At 43.4% G+C, this 20,324-nt stretch overlaps 1 protein-coding gene across 14 annotated transcripts in view; it reads right to left on the bottom strand.

Moving 5' to 3' along the window:
- ablim2 (actin binding LIM protein family, member 2) overlaps positions 1 to 20,324 on the bottom strand; it is a 111,435-nt gene that overhangs the window by 38,293 nt on the left and 52,818 nt on the right. For all 14 annotated transcript variants that reach the window (XM_070549576.1, XM_070549583.1, XM_070549579.1 and 11 more), the window contains exons 3-5: positions 10,130 to 10,313; positions 6,103 to 6,215; positions 5,802 to 5,928 (exon numbers count right to left, since the gene is read on the bottom strand). In XM_070549576.1, the coding sequence (XP_070405677.1) occupies positions 5,802 to 5,928; positions 6,103 to 6,215; positions 10,130 to 10,313 (424 nt within the window). The remainder of the gene's footprint in view (positions 1 to 5,801; positions 5,929 to 6,102; positions 6,216 to 10,129; positions 10,314 to 20,324) is intronic.

Here is a 20,324-nt window from a genome sequence, read left to right as displayed (position 1 = left end):
GACAATCATGTAATCTGACAATGAAATGATGAAATAACAGAATGTTATTGTAAAATCTAAGCTCAATATTATAAAATATGTTTCATTCTTCTTTTAAAATGTCTTTAGTAATATGTTTTTTCAAAAGTCATTTTTTCATAAAATCCAAATTAATATTGAGCAATTTTTATTTAATTCATTCAGTTTTTATTACACAGTCTTTTTAACAAAGACAGCTTTTATTTCATAATAGTGTTTTTTTCCCATGGCTGATTTATTTCATTATGGGGCTTCTGCACCGCTGGCCTCTGGACCGCCGGCTTCTGGACCGCCGGCTTCTGGACCGCCAGCTTCTGGAGTGGAGGAGGAGTTGCTGCAGACGGGACCGCTTGGACAGGCTGGACCGGATGCGGTGCGACCTCTGGGACCACCATGGCAACTGGATGTGGTGCATCCACCGGGACCACCACAGGAACTGGATGTGGTGCATCCACCGGTACCACCGCTGGAACAGGATGCGACTGAACTGGTGGTGCTGGAAACTGGGAGAGGAGGGAGGATAGAGTGTCCAGTTGGAGCTCCTGGAGACTGAGGCTCTGATGGAGTAGGGCCAGCTCAGCTCGGAGACCGGCGAGCTCTGCTGGGTGGACTGCAGGCTCGCTCCTCTGGCTCTGAGACGAGGGAGCTGCTGGCTGCCTGGACTGAAACCCTCTCCTGGTGATTCGGGGAGGACAGGGTGTCCAGGTGGGACTCCTGGAGGCTGACGAGCTGACGGATCCGGCCAAGCTCCGCCTGGAGACCTGCGAGCTCTGTCAGCTGGGCTGTGGGCATTGTTCCTCCGCCTGCAGATGATGGAGGCGCGGATTGGACCGGAGACGGGGCTGCTAGTCTGACTGGGGGCGGGTCCAAGCAGGTGCGCCGAGCCGGGGCAGCGGCAAGCTCGTGGCTCCGTCCTGGGACACAGGAATGCGGTGGAGCCCGGCATCCTTCCTCACGCCGTGGGCCAGCTCCGGGGGAGCACATAGCCAGTCTGGTGCCCACGTAGCTGGTGCGATCTGGAAGCATCTCCCGGTCCAACCTCTCATCTGGCTCCGGGAGGGTGGAGAGGATCGCCGAGGCTGAAGGTCGGTGACGGCGTCTGCGGCGAGGCGAAGCCGGAAGAGGAGAAGCCGGCCGGTGGTCAGAGGAGAGGAACTGGAGCAGGCACTCCCAGGGGAGAATCTCCCCGCTGGATCCTTTACAGGGTTGGATCATTCTGTAACTAACGTGCCGGTGAGCGAAGCGGAGATGAGGTGAGGATCCAAACGGGGTGAGGAAGACAGGCAGACAGGTAGGAACGTTTTACAATAACTTTAATATGAAGCAAGCAGGACATAGAAACAATGATCCAACACGAGACACAGAACTGAAGGGGTTTAAATACAAGAGGGCTGGGAGTTTCGGTGATTGGAAACCGAGAGGCAGGTGGGAGCAATTAACAGAGACACAGGACTAAACCAAAAGGGGAAACAGGACAGGGTGTGACAGTAAGATTACATTATTTCTTCATGTAGATATTTATTTCATAATGTCTTATTTATTTATTGAACTTTGAATACTTTTGAGTTCCATATTGTACCAATCTGTCGTGGTGAAGAGAGAGCTGAGCCAGAAGGCAAAACTCGCAATTTAACGGTCAATCTACGTTCCTACCCTCACCTAGGGTCACGAGTTTGAGTAGTGACCGAAAGAACGAGATCACGGATACAAGCGGCTGAAATGAGTTTTCTCCACACAGCGGCTGGGCTCTCCCTTAGAGATGGGGTGAGAAGTTCGGTCATCCAGGAGGGGCTCGGAGTAGACCCGCTGCTCCTCCACGTCGACAGGAGCCAGTTGAGGTGGCCCAGGCATCTGATTAGGACGCCTCCCTAGAAGTTTTCCGGGCACGTCCAACCAGGAGGAGACCTAAAGGGAGACCCAGGACACGTTGAAGGGACTATGTCTCCCGCACAACCAGGAAATGCCATGGGATTCCCCTGGAGGAGCTGGCCCAAGTGGGGAGAAGGAAGTCTGAGCCTCTCGACTTAGGCTGCTGACCCCGCGACCCAACTCCAGATAGACGGAAGAAAACGGATGGATGGTTGGATGGAATTGCTTAATTCATTCACTGCCATAGACAGCTAAAGTTGTCTATTGTGTTTCTTAAGGGGATGGGCTTGGGAACAAGCTCACGCACGTTGAGAGTACACATCACAGCTCTAAAGTAGATTTTTATCCATGTTTGTCGCATGTCACGTGATCAAGAAGCAGACAATCCATGAATTATGAGATCGGTTTGGGACGCCGCTATGCCTCAACCAGGGGTGGGAAATCCTGGTCCTCGAGGGCCACTGTCCAGCAGGTTTTAGTTGTTTACCTGCTCCAACTCACCCGATTCCTGGATGAGTCGCTTATTCAGCAGCTCATCGGGCTCTGCGGCCGTCTGTTAATCACCAGCGGATTCAAGCCAGGTGTGTTTAAGCAGAAAAACTATTAAAACATGCTGGATTGCGGCCCTCAAGGACCAGGATTGCCCACCCCTGGCCCAAAGTAAGGCGCGAATCGGAAAAGCTTCGGCGGCTCACACTTCGAAAACGGATTGTGAAAAAATGGAAAAGCTAGAAACAAGCTGATTCTTCCCGATGTAAGCAGTGAGTCTACTCTTTCTTTTGTAGTTCTGATGTTTACATCATCAAAGAGCACAGTGCTCTGTGACTCTTCAAAAAAACAGTAAAAATGATCAAAAATGCTGGCACAATGAGTTAATCTTGATAAATCACATTTTAATCATTTAAGACTATTTGAGCCCAGTGGCGGTTTTACCATTAGGCATAGGTCGGCAGCTGCCTGGGGCCCCCTTGTGTTGGGGGGCCTCTAGCCCTGACCACCGGCACCCCTCTGTTAATGCCACAATATTCTTATTACCAACCTGTAGCCGCAGATGGGATTGGACACGCGCACCTCTCATTACCATAATTCTTGAACTGTTCAAGATATCATTAAAGTTCCAAACGTGCTGAAAATATTAAAAATGGGGCTTTTCGTGCATATACAATACATTATGGTAGCCACCGGGATTCCCTGTCTTGAGCACAACGAATCACAACATAGATTCAGAGACGTGCTGAGTTTGTCATCCAAAATGCTCCGTTTTATAACTTTTGAATGGCTGATCAGATTGAAAAAATTCCAATGTTTCCTAAAAGTACATAAAAGCAGCTTTCCAACGATCTATAGCATGAAGCAATCAAAGTTATGCAACATATCGCTACGAGGGGAAATCCTGCTAAACAGCCTGATTGAAATGGAGCGCAGCGCCGCGGTGAAAGCGGATAACGGAATGGGGAAGCTAATCAGCATAAAAAACAGCATGAAACTACGGAAATGCCTCAAAGAAAATCAACACGATCTATTAGGTGTCCCAGAAGGCTTATATCTGAAGACAGTGACCACAAAAGGGCAGATCTCCAGTGAACCAGGGTATGAATGTTTGTTCAGTCTTTTTTTTAACAACCCTCAACTATTTGCTAATTGTAAGATTCAGCTTCTTTCCAGCATTATTTATCTTTTTACAATAAATGATTATTTTTGCTAAAACTAAAGTTTTTGGTATAGCAGTGCACGTGGTGTGCAGGAGAAGCACCCCATGGCAGTGTGAGGTGTGCAGGACTCTGCCTGCAGCTGGAGAGAAACTGCTTCAAGGCCTACCACATCAAATAAAAACGTCTGAAAGTTTACAAATGAGTCTTAAAAACTGCAAAAAATATACCAAGGTTCAAACTTTAAGAATAGATCCATTACAGTTCAAAGTTTAAATTGTTCATTCCAATTTGTTTGCCCAGTAATTTTGAAGTTCCTGTTCAGTAATAAATGTAAAAAATTCAAATCCGTTTATTGCTTTTTTCACTTTTAAGCTGATTTTTTAAAGGCTTTAATAGAAATAAATTCTAAATACAAACCATACACTGAAAGCTGAGGTTGTTCTGAAAAAAGAAGAGTTACACACACTTTGCACTTTTTATTACAATTTTACAGCCATAAGATTAAAGTAATATCAGGCAGCCCCGTTATAATTATGGTCATAAGAGGGTTATTAAGACGGCGATGCACAAACAGGAAGTGATTGGTAGTCATTCCACTCCAATCCAGTTGGTGGCAGTAATGCACCAAATTGTTGTTTGCCAAGTGCCATAAGACCACAAATAAGAAGAAGAAGAGAAGCGGGAGCGTTCGTAACAAACTCAAAGCGATAGTCAAAACATTAAGCATGACATGGAGTTATCCTAGTGGCTCCAGTAAGAGAAAGAAGCAGCGTGCTTCATAAAAGCTTTTATTTTCACTTCTGAAAGTGACGTTGTTTTTTGATGTAAATATTAAAAGGAAGCAGAAAGGAAAGACAATGGAAAATGTTTAAAGGGAGGAAAACATAAACCAAAATGGAAAATAGAAAAACAAAAACAAAGGTAAAAGCACAGGAGCACTGACAGGGAAAAGAAAGCTTAGCAAATATTGAAAGCGCTCAAAGGGAGGGAAATACAGGAAAAAAGAGGAGGACTAATAAAAAGGGAAAATAACTCGTGTCAGAAGAGGGAAGAGTTTCGCAAATCCAGTTAAAGGTAAGATTGTCGAAAATTTAGTGTAAGGGCCGCATGTCTGTGCTCGCCTTGGGCCCCCAAATAGCTAAATCCACCCCTGTTTGAGCCCAAGCTATTTTTTATCAAAAACAATTTGAGTGAGGCACAGATGACATACCCACACTTTAATGGGTGTTTTTATGTAACCACAAGGTCTATTTGATTACTTTGATGCCTCAAGCTAACCAGTGAGTGATTTGTTGGGATGTGTAAATGTTAATGCATGTTTTGAGGAAGTGTAAATCAACATGGAACACTAGATGGCAGCAGAGCACTGCTAACCGATTTAGAGGTGTAGTGTAGAGTTCAGGCGGTTACAAGATATATGCTGAGCCCAGGCTCTGCAGTCTTGTTAGAGGTGCAACTTGATGATGTTTAGCTCAGCAGCTCAAGAGGTAGAGCTGGTTGTCCAATAATCAGAAGGTTGAAGGTTTGATCCTGGCTCCCACCTGAGAATGCTGCTGTTGTGTCCTTGAGCAAGACACTTAACCTGCCTTGCCTGCTGGTGGTGGTCAGAGGGACCGGTGGTGCCAGTGTTTGCCTCGCCTCTGTCACTGTGCCTCAGGGTAGCTGTAGCTACATCTTTGCTCATCATCACCAGCATGTGAATGGGTGAATGACTGATTGTGTTGTGAAGTGCCTTGGGGGGTTGGAGAACTCTAAGAAGGTGCTATATCAAATACAGTCCATTTACCATTTCTTGATATATAGGGCATAAATTATGATGCAAAATGAAACTTTTCTGGCCTCCAATGGGGGGAAGCATGGGCTCAAAGGGGTACATTTTAAACGCGTTATTTTTTCTACCTAATTTATCGTAATTAACGCATTCACTTCCTATCCCTGATTTAAATGGTTTTAAAACTTTGTGTCACTTTGTTCTTGGCCCCGTTAACTGTTCGAAGAACAGTCTACAACAGGTCAGATATTAAACCATTTCCAAAGATCATTGGTTTAGTTTACATCTACTGATAATTAAAGTCTTGTGGTATTATGATCCCAACTAGAGTACAAAGACAAAAGATTTGTGTTGAAAAGTAGATCCATAAAAACGCCATCAGTCCAACGCTGACCAGCTCAGCATGATGTAAAGGCATTCTAGCTGGAGACATTCTAGCTGGAGACATTCTAGCCGGAGACATTCTAGCTGGCAGCAGAGCGGCTACTTACTTGCTGATGTACTCGGCGTTCAGCACCTTGTTACACACTTTGCACTTGAAGCAACCGAGGTGCCAGTGTTTGTCCAGCGCTACGAGGGACTGTTCGTTCTTAAACTCCTTCCCACAGCCACAGCAGTCTGCACACACACACACACACACACACACACACACACACACACACACACACACACACACACACACACACACACACACACACACACACACACACACACACACACACAGGCTGGCTAAAATGTCACTATGATCTAAATGAGAATAAAGAATCTGATATCATGAGGAGGATCACTGACTGTGGACGGCCTGTATGGGGGCGGGGCTGCTGGTGGGGAGGGGCTGTGTGCACTTCTGACAGATACACTCCTTCCCATTAAATGTCACCCGGTCACCAGCTGGGAACGGCTGTCTGCAAACAAACAAACAAACAAACAAACATCAGAGAATGGCTTTGTCTCTTGCAGAAAAGGGTCAAATTAAAATGTAATCTCTTCAGAAAACAAACTAAAGGGTGAACCAAAGGTAACTGCGTTGCTGTAGATGGTTTCCTGAACAGCCTCTGTACAGAGAAATAGAATTTATTTCCCTCTGGAATAAGGTACTAACGGCTAATCGGAGTCTGGACCAAAGTGTTTTGTTGACGTCTCAAAACTGCTTCGACCTCCTGAGTGACCTCTAACTTTTCACACAACAGAGGAGGGGTCATTGACCTCTTACTGACTGATGGAGCAGTCAGTCATCAGTCTGCAACAGAAATTCCTGAGAGGTGGCATCAATAAAGAACAAGTCTGGATAAATGAATAACATTTTTTTCCTACACACAGTGTTGGTGCTGTACGAAACTGGGTCCAATAGCTGGGTTCCAGTAGCCAGTGGGCCACCAGTGACTGGATACTGATGGTTCTGGAGCAGCTGAAGTCACTCTGACTCTGGTTTGATTCACTGGTTTAAATCCTGAGATGGAGGTGACAACATAATTGCTTCCTGGCAGTTTGAGCTGCTGTCAGCAAACGCAGACAGAACCAAGTTGACAGAGCCGGGCTCCGACCCGCTGCCTTCAGCTCAGAAATATGATCTGAGTGCCGCAGTCAGAACCAGGAGAAGGGCTCAGATTATACGTAAGTCATGACTAAACAGACAGGAAGCATAATCCCGAGCCTTTGAAGCTACAGTAAAACCCTGACAGCATGAATCATTTCAGATACTCTTGTTTCACAATCACTGCTGATTAGAATAGCTGGTTCTAAAGCAAAGGAACAATTCAGACAGGAACACGAGTTCTGGATCAACTAAAATAGGTGCATCATTCCTTTTAATTTTCTTTTCATAACACCCGTTCTATTTTACCCTCAAAAGTTGTTTTAATCTGTAGTTTATCAGACATTTTGAAGGTTTATAAACAATTTTCTTTTATTATTTTATGTTAAAGCCACATAACTCATATCTATAAATCATTAGAGAGGTCCTTCACTCATATTTGAAGTGGTCTCTAGTTGGGATGAATGTAGTAGATCAAGGGTGTCAAACTCAAACTCACACTGGGCCGAAATGAAACTCTGGGATGGAGTCGAGGGCCAAACTTCATATTTTTTGAAAAAGTGACGGCAAATTTGCACATTTTCTTTATCAACATATCTGCAATTTTGAACCTTTTTATTTGGAAACAAACTTATTTCTGCATTAACACTGAATGTGGAATAACCAAATTACACACGAGCAAGTCAGTTTTAAATAAAAGGCATCAGTGGTATTCATTACTTGTGGTATAATCAGCATTTTTAAAATCTATTCAGGATTTATGTTTTCTTGTCTATTCATTTTTATTATTTTTTTATTCCCTTTTTTTCTCCTGTAATAAGAGTCATCGCTGCTGTGACATCTAGCTTTCCCCACTGAGGAACAATAAAGGGATTTTCTATTCTCTTCATCTATCTGCAGCCTTTCCACTTCCTGTTTACTGTAGGTTAAATCTTTTCTCACGGGCCAACAACAAAATAAAAATATCATCTTATCTTAAATGAAAATGCAACATCTCACCTGTTAACTTTCATGTTTTGGAGCAGAAAAAGAGCAGAAAACCAACATATTTAAAGCTCAGTTTGCTCCACTGGTTTACTGTGATGCTCACCTGTTCCAGCCAGATACCTGCATCATGGGGTTGATCTGAGCTGAGGAGGAGACTCCTGTTGTTTTGTTCATCTTCATCATAATAATGACAACATTAGATGACAACAGGTGCTCACATAGGTTTGTGCTGATGAACATGTCTGAGCAGCTTGACCACGTTGTTATGTGTCGACGAGGAAAAATAACAACTACAGCAGCCACAGAGTCATGCTGGTTTGAGCGTGTCGCTGTTCACTGGAGTTATATCGGCTCTGTCTTGAAGTTAGTTGGAAAACTTTCTCTTTCAGTCGTGAACACATTACTGAGCGGTTAAAATCTCAGTTTCTGGGCTTCAACGTTGGCAAATAGCTGAGTAAACTCGGCGCTGAGTGAGAGGAGTGTTTAGTTAGTCCGAGACAGCGGAGCTGCAGACACCGACAGCAGACGCTGGAAAAAACACAAAGGAGGGGGCGCTTCGGCTCCATGCTAACACCGCAAAGCATCATGGGAGTTGTAGTCTTTGCGGTAAAATCGGCCAGTGGGTCACTTTTAATATATTTTTGATATTTATCTCGCGGGCCACATAAAAATGCTCCGTGGGCCAGCCTTGTGTCTGACACATGTGGTGTAAGATGCTCTGTGTTTCAGCACGGAGAAGTCAGCTGGAGGAGACAGTAGCTTCGCAGAGTTGGAGCCTTATTTCCTGATATTTGGGCATCACACCTCTGATTGGATAACAGCAACATCACTTGCAACGTTGATGTTTTCTTTTCACAAATAACACAAACCTAAAGGAGTTCTACCATGTGGTGGAGTTGCTAATGCTAACAGTTAGCTTCTACTAGTCAAGACGGTCTGCTGTTTCCTGGACGCTGAACCAATAACAGCCTTCCTGTCACAAGTCAAGATGGTGAGTCCATGAATGTTAGTGACAGTGTGACGTAGATCTCTCAGGATTTTGTAATCCTAGAGTTTCACCGTCTGTTTTCTATCAGAAGCTAATGCAGGAGATAGGTGTAGGATACTATTTTCATGTTCAGTCTGCATGAAAAACTCAGTGACTGATATAATTAGAAATAATAAATAAAATATGTTTTTTCAGTGACAGACTTCTTTATGTAAAAGGCTCCTATTACTCAAGGGATGAGCTGATGTGGCGTTGACATGTAACTATTAATCTGGATTTTTTAAAATAGTTTATATGTCAGATTAATTCAATTCTTCTCTGCTTTATATTGGTTCCAACTTCCTATTTACCCTGCTCAGGTGCGCTCATCTGTCTGTATTAACACAATTTATTGTTACACTCCAAATCAAAGTAATAATCAGTGACAAAACCTGGTAAAAAGTACTCTGTTCTAACTATTCTTTACTACCCTTGTTGTTTGCCTTTTGAGTTTCAGCTCTGAATCTGAACAGCCAATAGGATGAGGTGGGACACAAAGTGCTCATTTATAACAAGTCATTGCACATGTTTAAACATTAACACAGGAATATCAGTTTTAATTAAATGTTTTTAATTAAATTTTGCTGTTTAGAAGAGAGAAAAAGCAGTTTTGGCCTGCTTTTAGCACCCCCTAGGGTCCGTTTGTAGAACCGAAAGCGAAACCTATCTCCTCGCCGTGCGTTTGTCGTTTTAACACCCTAATCTAACAGCTGAAACGTCTCTCCAGCCTTCATTAGTGTCTACAGGAGTGATTCATCCCTAAATTAAACAAATGAGTGTGTTCATGATCTCAAATATACAGGAAACGTGCTGGAACTAGATTGCAGCACCAGATATGTCAGCTCAATTTTTTTCTAAGTCCCAACAGAGCAGCCCACAAGTCTGAAGTTGCAAGTGAGATGTCTGACCCCAGGGGGCGATAGGGGCTGGGTGGCCTTTCATTAACCCTGTAATGGATCATTTTAGCTCTTACTGTCACATTGTCACAAGGAAATTATTTAAAAGTATGAAAAGTTACAAGTAAATTAGTAAATCTGTTTTGTAATGTGTGTATTCATAGTGTAGAGAACACACACAACATGTCAAGTGTGAAACAGTGTTTTCTTATTTCTAAAAAACTTTCACAATCCGATGTGAATGTAAACACTCTCATGTGTGAGCCGTTTGGCTGCATCCTTTCTACGTTTCATTAGACAGCAGACACGAGCCACTGATTACCACGTTTATTGCAGCAGTCTAAGCATTTCACGGCCCACATCTGTGATTCTTACTTGCACGAGGAGCAGACGAAGCAGCGGGGATGGTAGGTCTTCCCCAGAGCAGACACCACCTCCCCCTCTATGAAGTCCTGGCAGCTGAAGCAGCGAGTGCCGTACAGCCGCTGGTAGTCCAGGGTGCAGATGTACTCGCCCTGCCGCACAAAGAAGCCTCCCTGGGCCAGCTCACAGCCACACACTGGTGGAAGAGATGGAGGAGATTCAAGAACAAGCAGAACTCACAACTAGGAAAGTCTGTCAGCCAAAAACAGAAATAATATGTATTTCTAGAATAAAAAACTGTTGCATTCAAAAATGAATAAATAAAACAGCAAAGCCCCTCTGCTCTTGTTGGTGCTGTGTCCTCTAGTCTCTCCTTCACTGGTCAGTAAAGAGTTTTTTACTTAGGATGGTGACAACTGGTGTTAGAGGAACTTTAGAAGCTACTTCAGACACTAACATCTAAAATACAGCTGGTTGTCATGGGAACCGTGTGTAATAAATCTTTTGGATGAGACGTTAGCTAAAATGATATCCAGTTGGCTTGTCTTCTCACTCAGCACGCTCACACACCAGGCTGGGGCTTAACAGGTGTGAGACATGCAGGTACGAAGACACAAAGACACTTTCACACCTCAGTGGCTTGTTTAGATGAGTACTGCCACTGAATGACTGAGCTCCAGGTAAATCCTCCCAACTAAGCTACTAGTCATGATACCTGTCAGCCAACTGTCCCGCAGATGAAACATCGCTGCGCTATAAACAGACCCAGAGCCAGTCCAACACGTCTAATTGTTGTTTCTGTACCTGACCCGTTAACTCTTGAACACCGTGGGCGTGTTCGTGCTGCGCGTGTCCGGTCTTCAACAAAACATAACAGGAACTAGCAAAGACAACATGTGGTAACAATAGTAATGAGATTGCATCACGAGGGTGGTGGGGGGTGGGGTGGGGGGGCAACAACCTCACATCTGTGGTTCTGGAAAGAACAACAGGAAATATAAAAAGCTGTTCGTGCTGTAGTGTAGACACACACACACACACACACACGTTTTATGTAACAAACATGATTTCATCATGAAACCACAGCTTGATTAAACACGTGTAGTTACGATGGTTGTCCTTGAAGACCAATGATGTGGTTATTTCAACCCCACCCAGACGTGTGTCCACAAACACCACATCTGTCCAGTGTAACTACTTTAGTCTGGATTTATCTCCAAATGAAAAAGACCCTCCTAGTTAGAGGATTGTGAGCTTACGGCTAAACCATGCGGGGGTTGTTGATTATCCTTTTCTCTAATAGTGGAGATGTTGCACAACACCAGAAAACTCACAGGAAATTAAACTTACAATTGAAGACGAACTGTCAAACTGGCAGATTTGTCCCTATTTCTGAATTATTATTTTTTTAAACAAGCCCCACCAGGGACCCGGCAAACTTTAAAAACAACCATCACAATATGAACGAGAATGTTTTCTCAGGAAGTGGAAGGCATAGTTTCCAGCGGCTGCTACCGGCCATGGAACATCCCATCCAGACGTCTGGAAACCTGTCAGGAGTGAGATTGTGGCTCAGGATAATGGAGTCAACAGCAGGAGAAAGCTGAGTGGATGATGGATGGATGGATGGATGGATGGATTGTATCATTTACATCTCTACTGTTACTAGAGCACTTCAGCCCACCGACAGCAATGGCAAACCCAAGCATTTACGACTACAGGCCTCGTCTGCATTCAGCAGACGTCCTCAGACTGCAGATTTACTGGCCACTAATGCAAAGGATGAATAAGTGCATATGGAACACATGAAGGACGTCTTGTCCTTCAGTGCTAATGGAATCAGAAGAAAACAGATAAGACAGAGACAGCCATGACTTCTTCTGTTATAGTTTAGTTTTACGCTCAGCTCCAGATTATAACTGCACACCTGCTTCCACCAGGAATCAGCTCACCTGTTCTCTCATTGTAATCCCAATCCCAGCATCCTGTTAGATCCTGTTGTCTACTTGTTTCTTTGTTTTAGTCACCAGTTATTCTGTTGTTTTTTGTGTCCTTGACATTTTAGTTTACTTGCCTCCTGCTCCTTCACCTGCACCCTGGGTCAAACACCAACCAACCAACCAACCTGTGGGTGAGTGACCAAAGAAATTCAGTAAAAAGTAAACTTCATTTTTATGTTAAGGTTAAGGACTAACTCTTAAGGGTGTTATCTGATGTTATGCTTATCATGGCTGGAATAAAGAAAAAAAACCTTAAAAGTAAAAAAAAAATGGGACCACTTTAGGATCAGATGGTAGCAGAGAGGTCACAGAGGGATCTGACTAAAGAGTGTTGAAACTGAACTATTTATACAGGGAGAGGTGAGGAGCAGCTGGCCCTATAGCTGTGGTCTAAGGTGGGGAGTTCAGGTGACCTAAAGACACTGGACATGGCAAACAGATGACACAATGCATGAAAATGTACCTCAATATTTGTAAAACTGACTAAGTTATAGGTTACATTTTATTGACTCCATTGATATAAATGTATGTGCACCGACTTCCTAAAGTTTAATTAAAAGTCCCTACGTTGGTTTGTGGCATTTTGAAAGCAGTGATAATGTCCCATAAACCGTCTAAAGCTGCAAGAGCAAATCTAGAAAAAAACAAGCCAGCTTTTAAGCACAAACATGGTCGCAGAACTCTCACCGCTCTGGTTGGCTAGCATGCCTAGGCCACATCAGCCTGATATTAGAACACGCATTGCCAGAGTAAACAGAGTAGAGCTAAACACCAGTCGCTGTTTTCTAGGTCCAAATCTCTTGATGTTTCTTCTTTTTGGGACTCGGGTAGTTTGTCCCAAAGTTGAAGTGGTAGAAGCCGGCTGTTTCTCCTTCGCTGGTGTTATTGAGCGGAGAACCTCTCACACACCAGTGGCGTTCTGCTGCTAAATTCGTGAGTGTGTGATGAATTGAGGACCCATGGAAGTGAGGCGGTTCGGTGAGACTGATACAGGACTGCCAACTTTAGAACATTTAAATGCGTGAGAACGGGGGTGGTGCGTGGACTGTTTCACCCTGGCGAGAGAGCGCATGAAGAGGGTCAAATGCGTGTGTCTCATGCTCAATGCGTGGGGGTTGGCAGCACTGCTGATAACCGGATAGTCTAATAGTTTCTTTCGTTATTGAGGACTTAGACATATGTGAGAACCACTTTATTTGTTTAATCTCCACAATATATTTATAGCTATACCATGTTAGAACATCACATACACACATTTTTACATCAAGCTATTATTCATTCATATTTTAACAATAGGCCCTATCAAATAAAAATGTTTTAAGTCTAGTCTTAAAAGTAGACAAGGTGTCTGCCTCATGGACTAAAGCTGGGAGTTGGTTCCACAAGAGTGGAGCCTGATAACTAAAGGAACTGCCTCCCATTTAGATATTCTGGGAACCACCAGTAAACCTGCAGTATGAGAGCGAAGTGCTCGGTTAGGAACCTATGGAATAATCAGGTCACTGATGTATGATGGACCTTGATTTGTTAAGAGCTTTATATGTGAGAAGGAGGATCTTAAAATCTATTCTGAATTTAACAGGCAGCCAATGTGTCACGACTTCAGCCCCACATCACTACTCCAACCGGGACCCCTCCTCCTAACTACAACTCCCAGCATCCCTTTCACCACCTAAGTCATCAATCCCAGTCTCGCCCTCTCGCCTCTACTCAGTCATCGTTTCAACAATCCGACTCATGAGATTTCAGACTACCAAACTCCCTACTATCATTGACTCAGTAAGTCAACTCTATTCTACTCTGGAGTATCTGCTCGGCCCACCCTCTGGTCGGGTCCCGCGGTCACTCCTAGATCCAACCGCGTGCCTGTTTACTCCCGACGCTCGCTCTTCCGCATCTGGGTCATTCGTACATGCTACAGCCGAACTTCCTGGTCTCTCAGTTCACCTGCCAATCGTCACACAATGTAGGGAAGCTAAGACAGGAGAGATATGATCTCTCTTTTTAATTCTCATCAGAACTCTAGCTGCAGCATTTTGGACAAGCTGAAGACTTTTAACTACATTCTGTGGACTTCCTGAGTAATGAATTACAGTAATCCAGTCTTGATGTAAAAATGTGTGTATGTGTATGTCTGTGTGTGTGTGTGTGTGTGTGTGTGTGTGTGTGTGTGTGTGTGTGTGTGTGTGTGTGTGTGTGTGTGTGTGTGTGTGTGTGTGTGTGTGTGTGTGTGTGTGTGTGTGTGTGTGTGTGTGTGTGTGTGTGTGTGTGTGTGTGTGTGTGTGTGTGTGTTGGTTGGCTGTTGCACCGCGCTCAGCCCGCTGACTCTGATCTGAAGTAACGGAGACACGATTTGGGAGGAAAACAGAAATCTGAGGTTAAGTCTGACGACTTAAATGCAAACACAACTTTACACATCTGCTCTGGCTTTACATCTATGAGGAACAACCAATAGTAGCAATATGTTGATCCAACACCTGGTTTGAATCAGTGGGTGACTGACAGACTTCTGATGAACTTAAGGACCTGCTGAAGAGGCGATTCCACCATTGAATAAGGGTTGTTGGAACAAGGGACCAGATGAAACATGTGGGGCAATGGCCCTCCAGGACCAGGGTAGGATTACCCTGTCCTATATGGAGGTTTAGGTCTGTCCAAAGGTCTCTTCCCAGTGCCCAAAATCCTACACAAAACTGACCAGGAAGCATCTCAACCTTATGTCTGAACCACCTCAGATGAGGAGATGAGGAGGACCAACAGTTCTCCTCTGGGCTCTTGACCTTATCTCCAAGACCAGGCTGAGCCACCCTCACAAAGAGCAAGTTTAGGATTATGGATCCAACCCGTGCTTTGATTGTACAGAAACTAGCTAGCCCTTAAAATACCCCACACTTCCGCAAGACACCCCCCACTCCTGCAGCCTAAAAGTGGTTTTGCTAAGTTGTCAATAATAAATGATTTCACTGTAATGGCTGCTCAAAGTTAAGCTACTCTGTCATTACCATTTAAAGTTTATTTCAGTTCAGTGTAAGTATAGAAGAACGGCACGTAGCTAAAGTTATCGTAGGATTCTACACAACAGCATAAGCAAGATGACTCAGTAACGTTTCTATCGATATAACTATACAACCAGTGTGCTTCTAGAGTTAGCAGGCAAAGCTAACGCTAGCCGCTAACTTGTGTCGTTTCTAAGTGGTCACTACATGTCTTCTCACTTGTCTGCTTAATCAGGAAATCTCTGGGTCAACGTTCTTTGTATTTGGCTTCGTGGTTTTACATTATTTGGGGACGTTCGGTCGTGTTTTAGCGAGCCTTTTCACCATGGCTCATGTCCTGACGCACTTCTGTTTATTTATTTATTTATTTATTTAACTTATGTTTTTCAGGAGGATAAACTGCTTGAGATGTAACATCTCGTTTTTGAGCTTGTGCAAAGAGACAGTCCAAACCCCTCCTCGCGTAATCAGGAAACATCTATGGAGAGCCGGAGTGGCCAAATGACCTCAGACACATTGTAACGGTTTGAATAGTTAACGTTAGGGTTAACATTTTATTTTAAAGGTTAGTTCAACAAGCAGGAGAAATTGTTCTGGTTTTTGTCGCTTTCTTATGCAGGGAAATGCTCTGTTACGAGTGATTCTGTTGAAGAAGTTAAGAGATTGTAAGACGCAGGTTACACACAAATATATAGACCTACTTGTGTTGACGGACAGCTGTATCAGTGTTACTAAAGCTCAGACTGATAGAGATGGCACCAAGGTTAATGCCACCTTAGTGGTTAATGGACAAGAATCAATACTTTTTTATGCATTTAATCTGCTGATGAATTTATGTATACCATTTTTCCAGAGCTTGAGGCAGTTAGCTTGTAAATATTTTACAGGAGGAAACATATCAAGATATATAAGGAATATCAGCTAAAAGATATCAAGATACAAGTTTTAGTCCATATCACCCAGCCCTAATTCAGATTTAAACCCAAAGCATGCAGTCAAATTCAATCTAGGTGATAGTGACCTGGTGGTTTCAGAAAGTGAACCCAAAGTCGTCCAGTACAACATGCCAGAAAACAATTTGTTAATTAGACTTAAGTGCACGTGTAAAGTGTCTTTAGATGACTCTGCATTGAATTGTAATTGTGAGCTGGTCTAATACCTCTGTTTAGTACACAACTGATCTAACTAAGTCTGTGTTGTCCATAAAAAGATCTTGGTCTGTTGGACCTCCTTAAGCCTGTGGCAGAACGCGCATCTCCAAATCTTTCACGTCTCTGTGAAACCCCAAACCCAAACACAAGTATGTGAGGTCAGCTCACCTGACCCCGGCCGTGACAAATGTGCACACTCCCTTCGGCTGCATTCTGTTCTGTGCAGCCAACCTCCAAGAAGCAGACAGCCCAACAGCCACCCTGCTGAGATCATCACAACCATCTGCTGTTAGATCACCACTCGACCCACCATCTAGACTTCAAAGCAAGGCCGACTGCAACTACTCCCTAGAATTAGTGCACATGAATGATTGCTGTGCACTATTTATGCAATCCCTATATCAGCTACAACATGCACTTTGCTGACATCATCTATAACAAAGGATTAGATCAGAGGTGGGTTGTTGTGTCTTTTAATCAATCAATCAAAGCTTTATTTATAAAGCACCTTCCGCAACCCTGTCAGGAAGCCCAAGGCGCTGAACATGTTACAGTAGAAGGTAAATATATTGAATAAATCAAAAATAAAAGCAATACAAATTACAAAAAAGGTGAAACATTCTGGTACAGGACAAATGTGTAAAACAAGGGATTGAGTGAACCAATGAAAACTGTGAAATAAATTCAACATAAAAGAGGGCCAAATTCAAACATGTTCAGGAAACGCCAAGCGGAGGAGGTGTGTTTTTAGGCGATTCTTAAAGACTGGCAGAGATGGGGACAGCCTAACTGAGGGTGGCAACTGGTTCCAGAGTGACGGTGCTAGGACTGAGAAAGCCCGGTCCCCGCGAGTACGACACCTAGAACGAGGGACAGCGAGCAGGCCTCGGCCGGAGGAGCACAGAGCGCGTGATGGGGAATGTCTGTTCAGGAGAGTGGCCAGATAGGGGGGACCACCACCCTTTTACTAAATACAGGTGCTGGCCAGTAAATTAGAATATCATCAAAAGGTTGAAAATATTTCAGTAATTCCATTCAAAACGTGAAACTTGTACATTATATTCATGCAATGCACACAGACCAATGTATTTCCGATGTTTATTACGTTTAATTTTGATATTTATAGGTGACAACCAATGAAAACATCAAATCTGGTATCTCAGAAAATTAGAATATTCTAAAGGCCAATGAAAAAATGTTTGTTTCTCTAATGTTGGCCAACTGAAAAGAATGAACATGAAAAGAATGTGCATGTATAGCACTCAATACTTAGTCGGGGCTCCTTTTGCCTCAATAACTGCAGTAATGCGGCGTGGCATGGACTCGATCAGTCTGTGGCACTGCTCAGGTGTTATGAGAGCCCAGGTTGCTCTGATAGTCGTCTTTAGCTCCTCTGCATTGTTGGGTCTAGCGTATTGCATCCTCCGCTTCACAATACCCCATAGATTTTCTATGGGGTTAAGGTCAGGCGAGTTTGCTGGCCAATCAAGGACAGGGATACCATGGTCCTTGAACCAGGTGCTGGTGGTTTTGGCACTGTGTGCAGGTGCCAAGTCCTGTTGAAAGGTGAAGTCTGCATCCCCATAAAGTTGGTCAGCAGCAGGAAGCATGAAGTGCTCTAAAACTTCCTGGTAGACGGCTGCATTGACCCTGGACCTCAGGAAACAGAGTGGGCCAACACCGGCAGATGACATGGCACCCCACACCATCACTGACGGTGGAAACTTTACACTGGACCTCATGCAATGTGGATTCTGTGCTTCTCCGCTCTTCCTCCAGACTCTGGGTCCTTGATTTCCAAAGGAAATGCAGAACTTGCTTTCATCAGAAAACATAACTTTGGACCACTCAGCATCAGTCCAGTCCTTTTTGTCCTTGGCCCAGGCGAGACGCTTCTTGCGCTGTTTCTTGTTCAGGAGTGGCTTGACACACGGAATGCGACACCTGAATCCCATGTCTTTCATGAGTCTCCTCGTGGTGGTTCTTGAAGCGCTGACTCCAGCTGCAGTCCACTCTTTGTGGATCTCCCCCACATTTTTGAATGGGTTTGTCGTCACAATTCTCTGCAGGGTGCGGTTATCCCTAGAGCTTGTACACTTTTTTCTACCACATTTTTTCCGTCCCTTCGCCTGTCTGTTAATGTGCTTGGACACAGAGCTCTGCGAACAGCCAGCTTCTTTAGCAATCACCTTTTGTGTCTTGCCCTCCTTGTGCAAGGTGTCAATGATTGTCTTTTGGACAGCTGTTAAGTCAGAAGTCTTCCCCATGATTGTGGTGCCTTCAAAACAAGACTGAGGGACCTTTTAAAGGCCTTTGCAGGTGTTTTGAGTAAATCAGCTGATTAGAGTGGCAGCAGGTGTCTTCTATATTCAGCCTTTTCAGAATATTCTAATTTTTTGAGATACCAAATTTGGAGTTTTCATTAGTTGTCACTTATGAATATCAAATTTAAATGTAATGAACATTGGAAATACATTGGTCTGTGTGCATTGCATGAATATAATGTACAAGTTTCACGTTTTGAATGGAATTACTGAAATATTTTCAACCTTTTGATGATATTCTAATTTACTGGCCAGCACCTGTATAAATAAACTACTAAGCTGCTTTTATTGAGTAACATGCATTCTGAACACTACCTGAAAAAAATATTCAAGGTTGCCAATGCAGCTAAAGCCTGAGTCGCACTGCATGTTTCTAAAATTGTTGGATAGCTTAAACAGCATGAGACAACACACGTGGGATTAAAAAATCCTTCAGTGTGAGGCATCCAGTAACACGGCTAAATCTACATGTGACACCTGAACCGATTTCACACACAAACAATCCCAGATCAGACCGGAAAGTTTGCTAAACCTCTCAAGATCAAACGTGACTTTGGGAAAGCAAATGTGGGGAAAGAAGAGTTTGCCATGAATTTCAATCATCTTGCCTTCTGATTGGATACACATGACCTTCACCATGCTTGTTTGCCGTTGATATGAGGGCATCCTTCGGGTAGTCAGTAGGAGAGAATAGGGTCAAATATATGCATAATTATCCAACCGTGTAAGGTATGCCTAAAGGAATGTCCAGTTTATGTCCGCAGTAAAGAAAAAGACAGTTCTGTAAATCAAAGTCATTTATTTAATGTTAAGCTAAGAGACAGAAGCTGAAATTCAAGGAGACAGATCAAACAAGCTGTTGCTGATTCAAGTTCTAATACAGCGGTACTCAATTCCGGTCCTGGAGGGCCGGTATCAGGCACGTTTTAATTTGAACCCTGCTTCAACATACCTGATTTGCATCAGCAGGTGATTAACAGGCTTCTGCAGAGCCAGATGAGTTGCTGCAGAGGTGGTTTACTCACTGAATCAAGTGTGTTGGAGCAGAGAAACAACTAAAATGTGCTGGATGCCGGCCCTCCAGGACCAGGACTGAGAACCACTGGCCTAAATCGTTAGACGGGTCTGGTGGTCACACGTATGCATTCAGAGTATTTTTACGGGTGACAGGATGAGTTAAAGTTCTAATTCAGAAGAGAAAATATGAGTTATGTAATATAAGTGATATCTACAGAAGCTTGGGTGTGTAATCTGAATCCTGAGTGGGTGTGTGAGAAAAGCGTTAATCTATTATCAGTGAGACACCGTGGGTAAAAGAAGACAAAAATACAAACTATTTGATGCCTAATTTTAAGAAGAAACTATCGTTTATATAGCGCCTCTCAACATAAAACTAATGAGGCGCTTCACAAAAACAAAACATTTAAAACAAAAAAAAAAAGATTTTTAAAAATGGTTTAAAAATATAAAAATGAGAAAAGTTAAACATTGTGATTAAAAAAAGAGAAAATGAATAAGAAAGGTATTCAGTGGATCGCAGAAAAGGCAGACTTGGTAGAAGGAGGATTTTGGGTAAAAGAAAACTTTGTTTGCTAAAGACTGGAAAATTTAAGAAAGTTTAGAAGAATGTGACATCATCAGATGGAAATATCAACAAAAATAATCACATTTTACTTGAAACACCCTCATTGACCCAAGTGCTGTAAAATATGTACAAAATACTTTTATGTGAAAGA

The sequence above is a fragment of the Nothobranchius furzeri genome, chromosome 3 (assembly GCF_043380555.1).
Source record: "Nothobranchius furzeri strain GRZ-AD chromosome 3, NfurGRZ-RIMD1, whole genome shotgun sequence".
Classification (NCBI taxonomy): Eukaryota; Metazoa; Chordata; class Actinopteri; order Cyprinodontiformes; family Nothobranchiidae; genus Nothobranchius; species Nothobranchius furzeri.
This window is presented reverse-complemented; position numbering and strand designations above follow the sequence as displayed.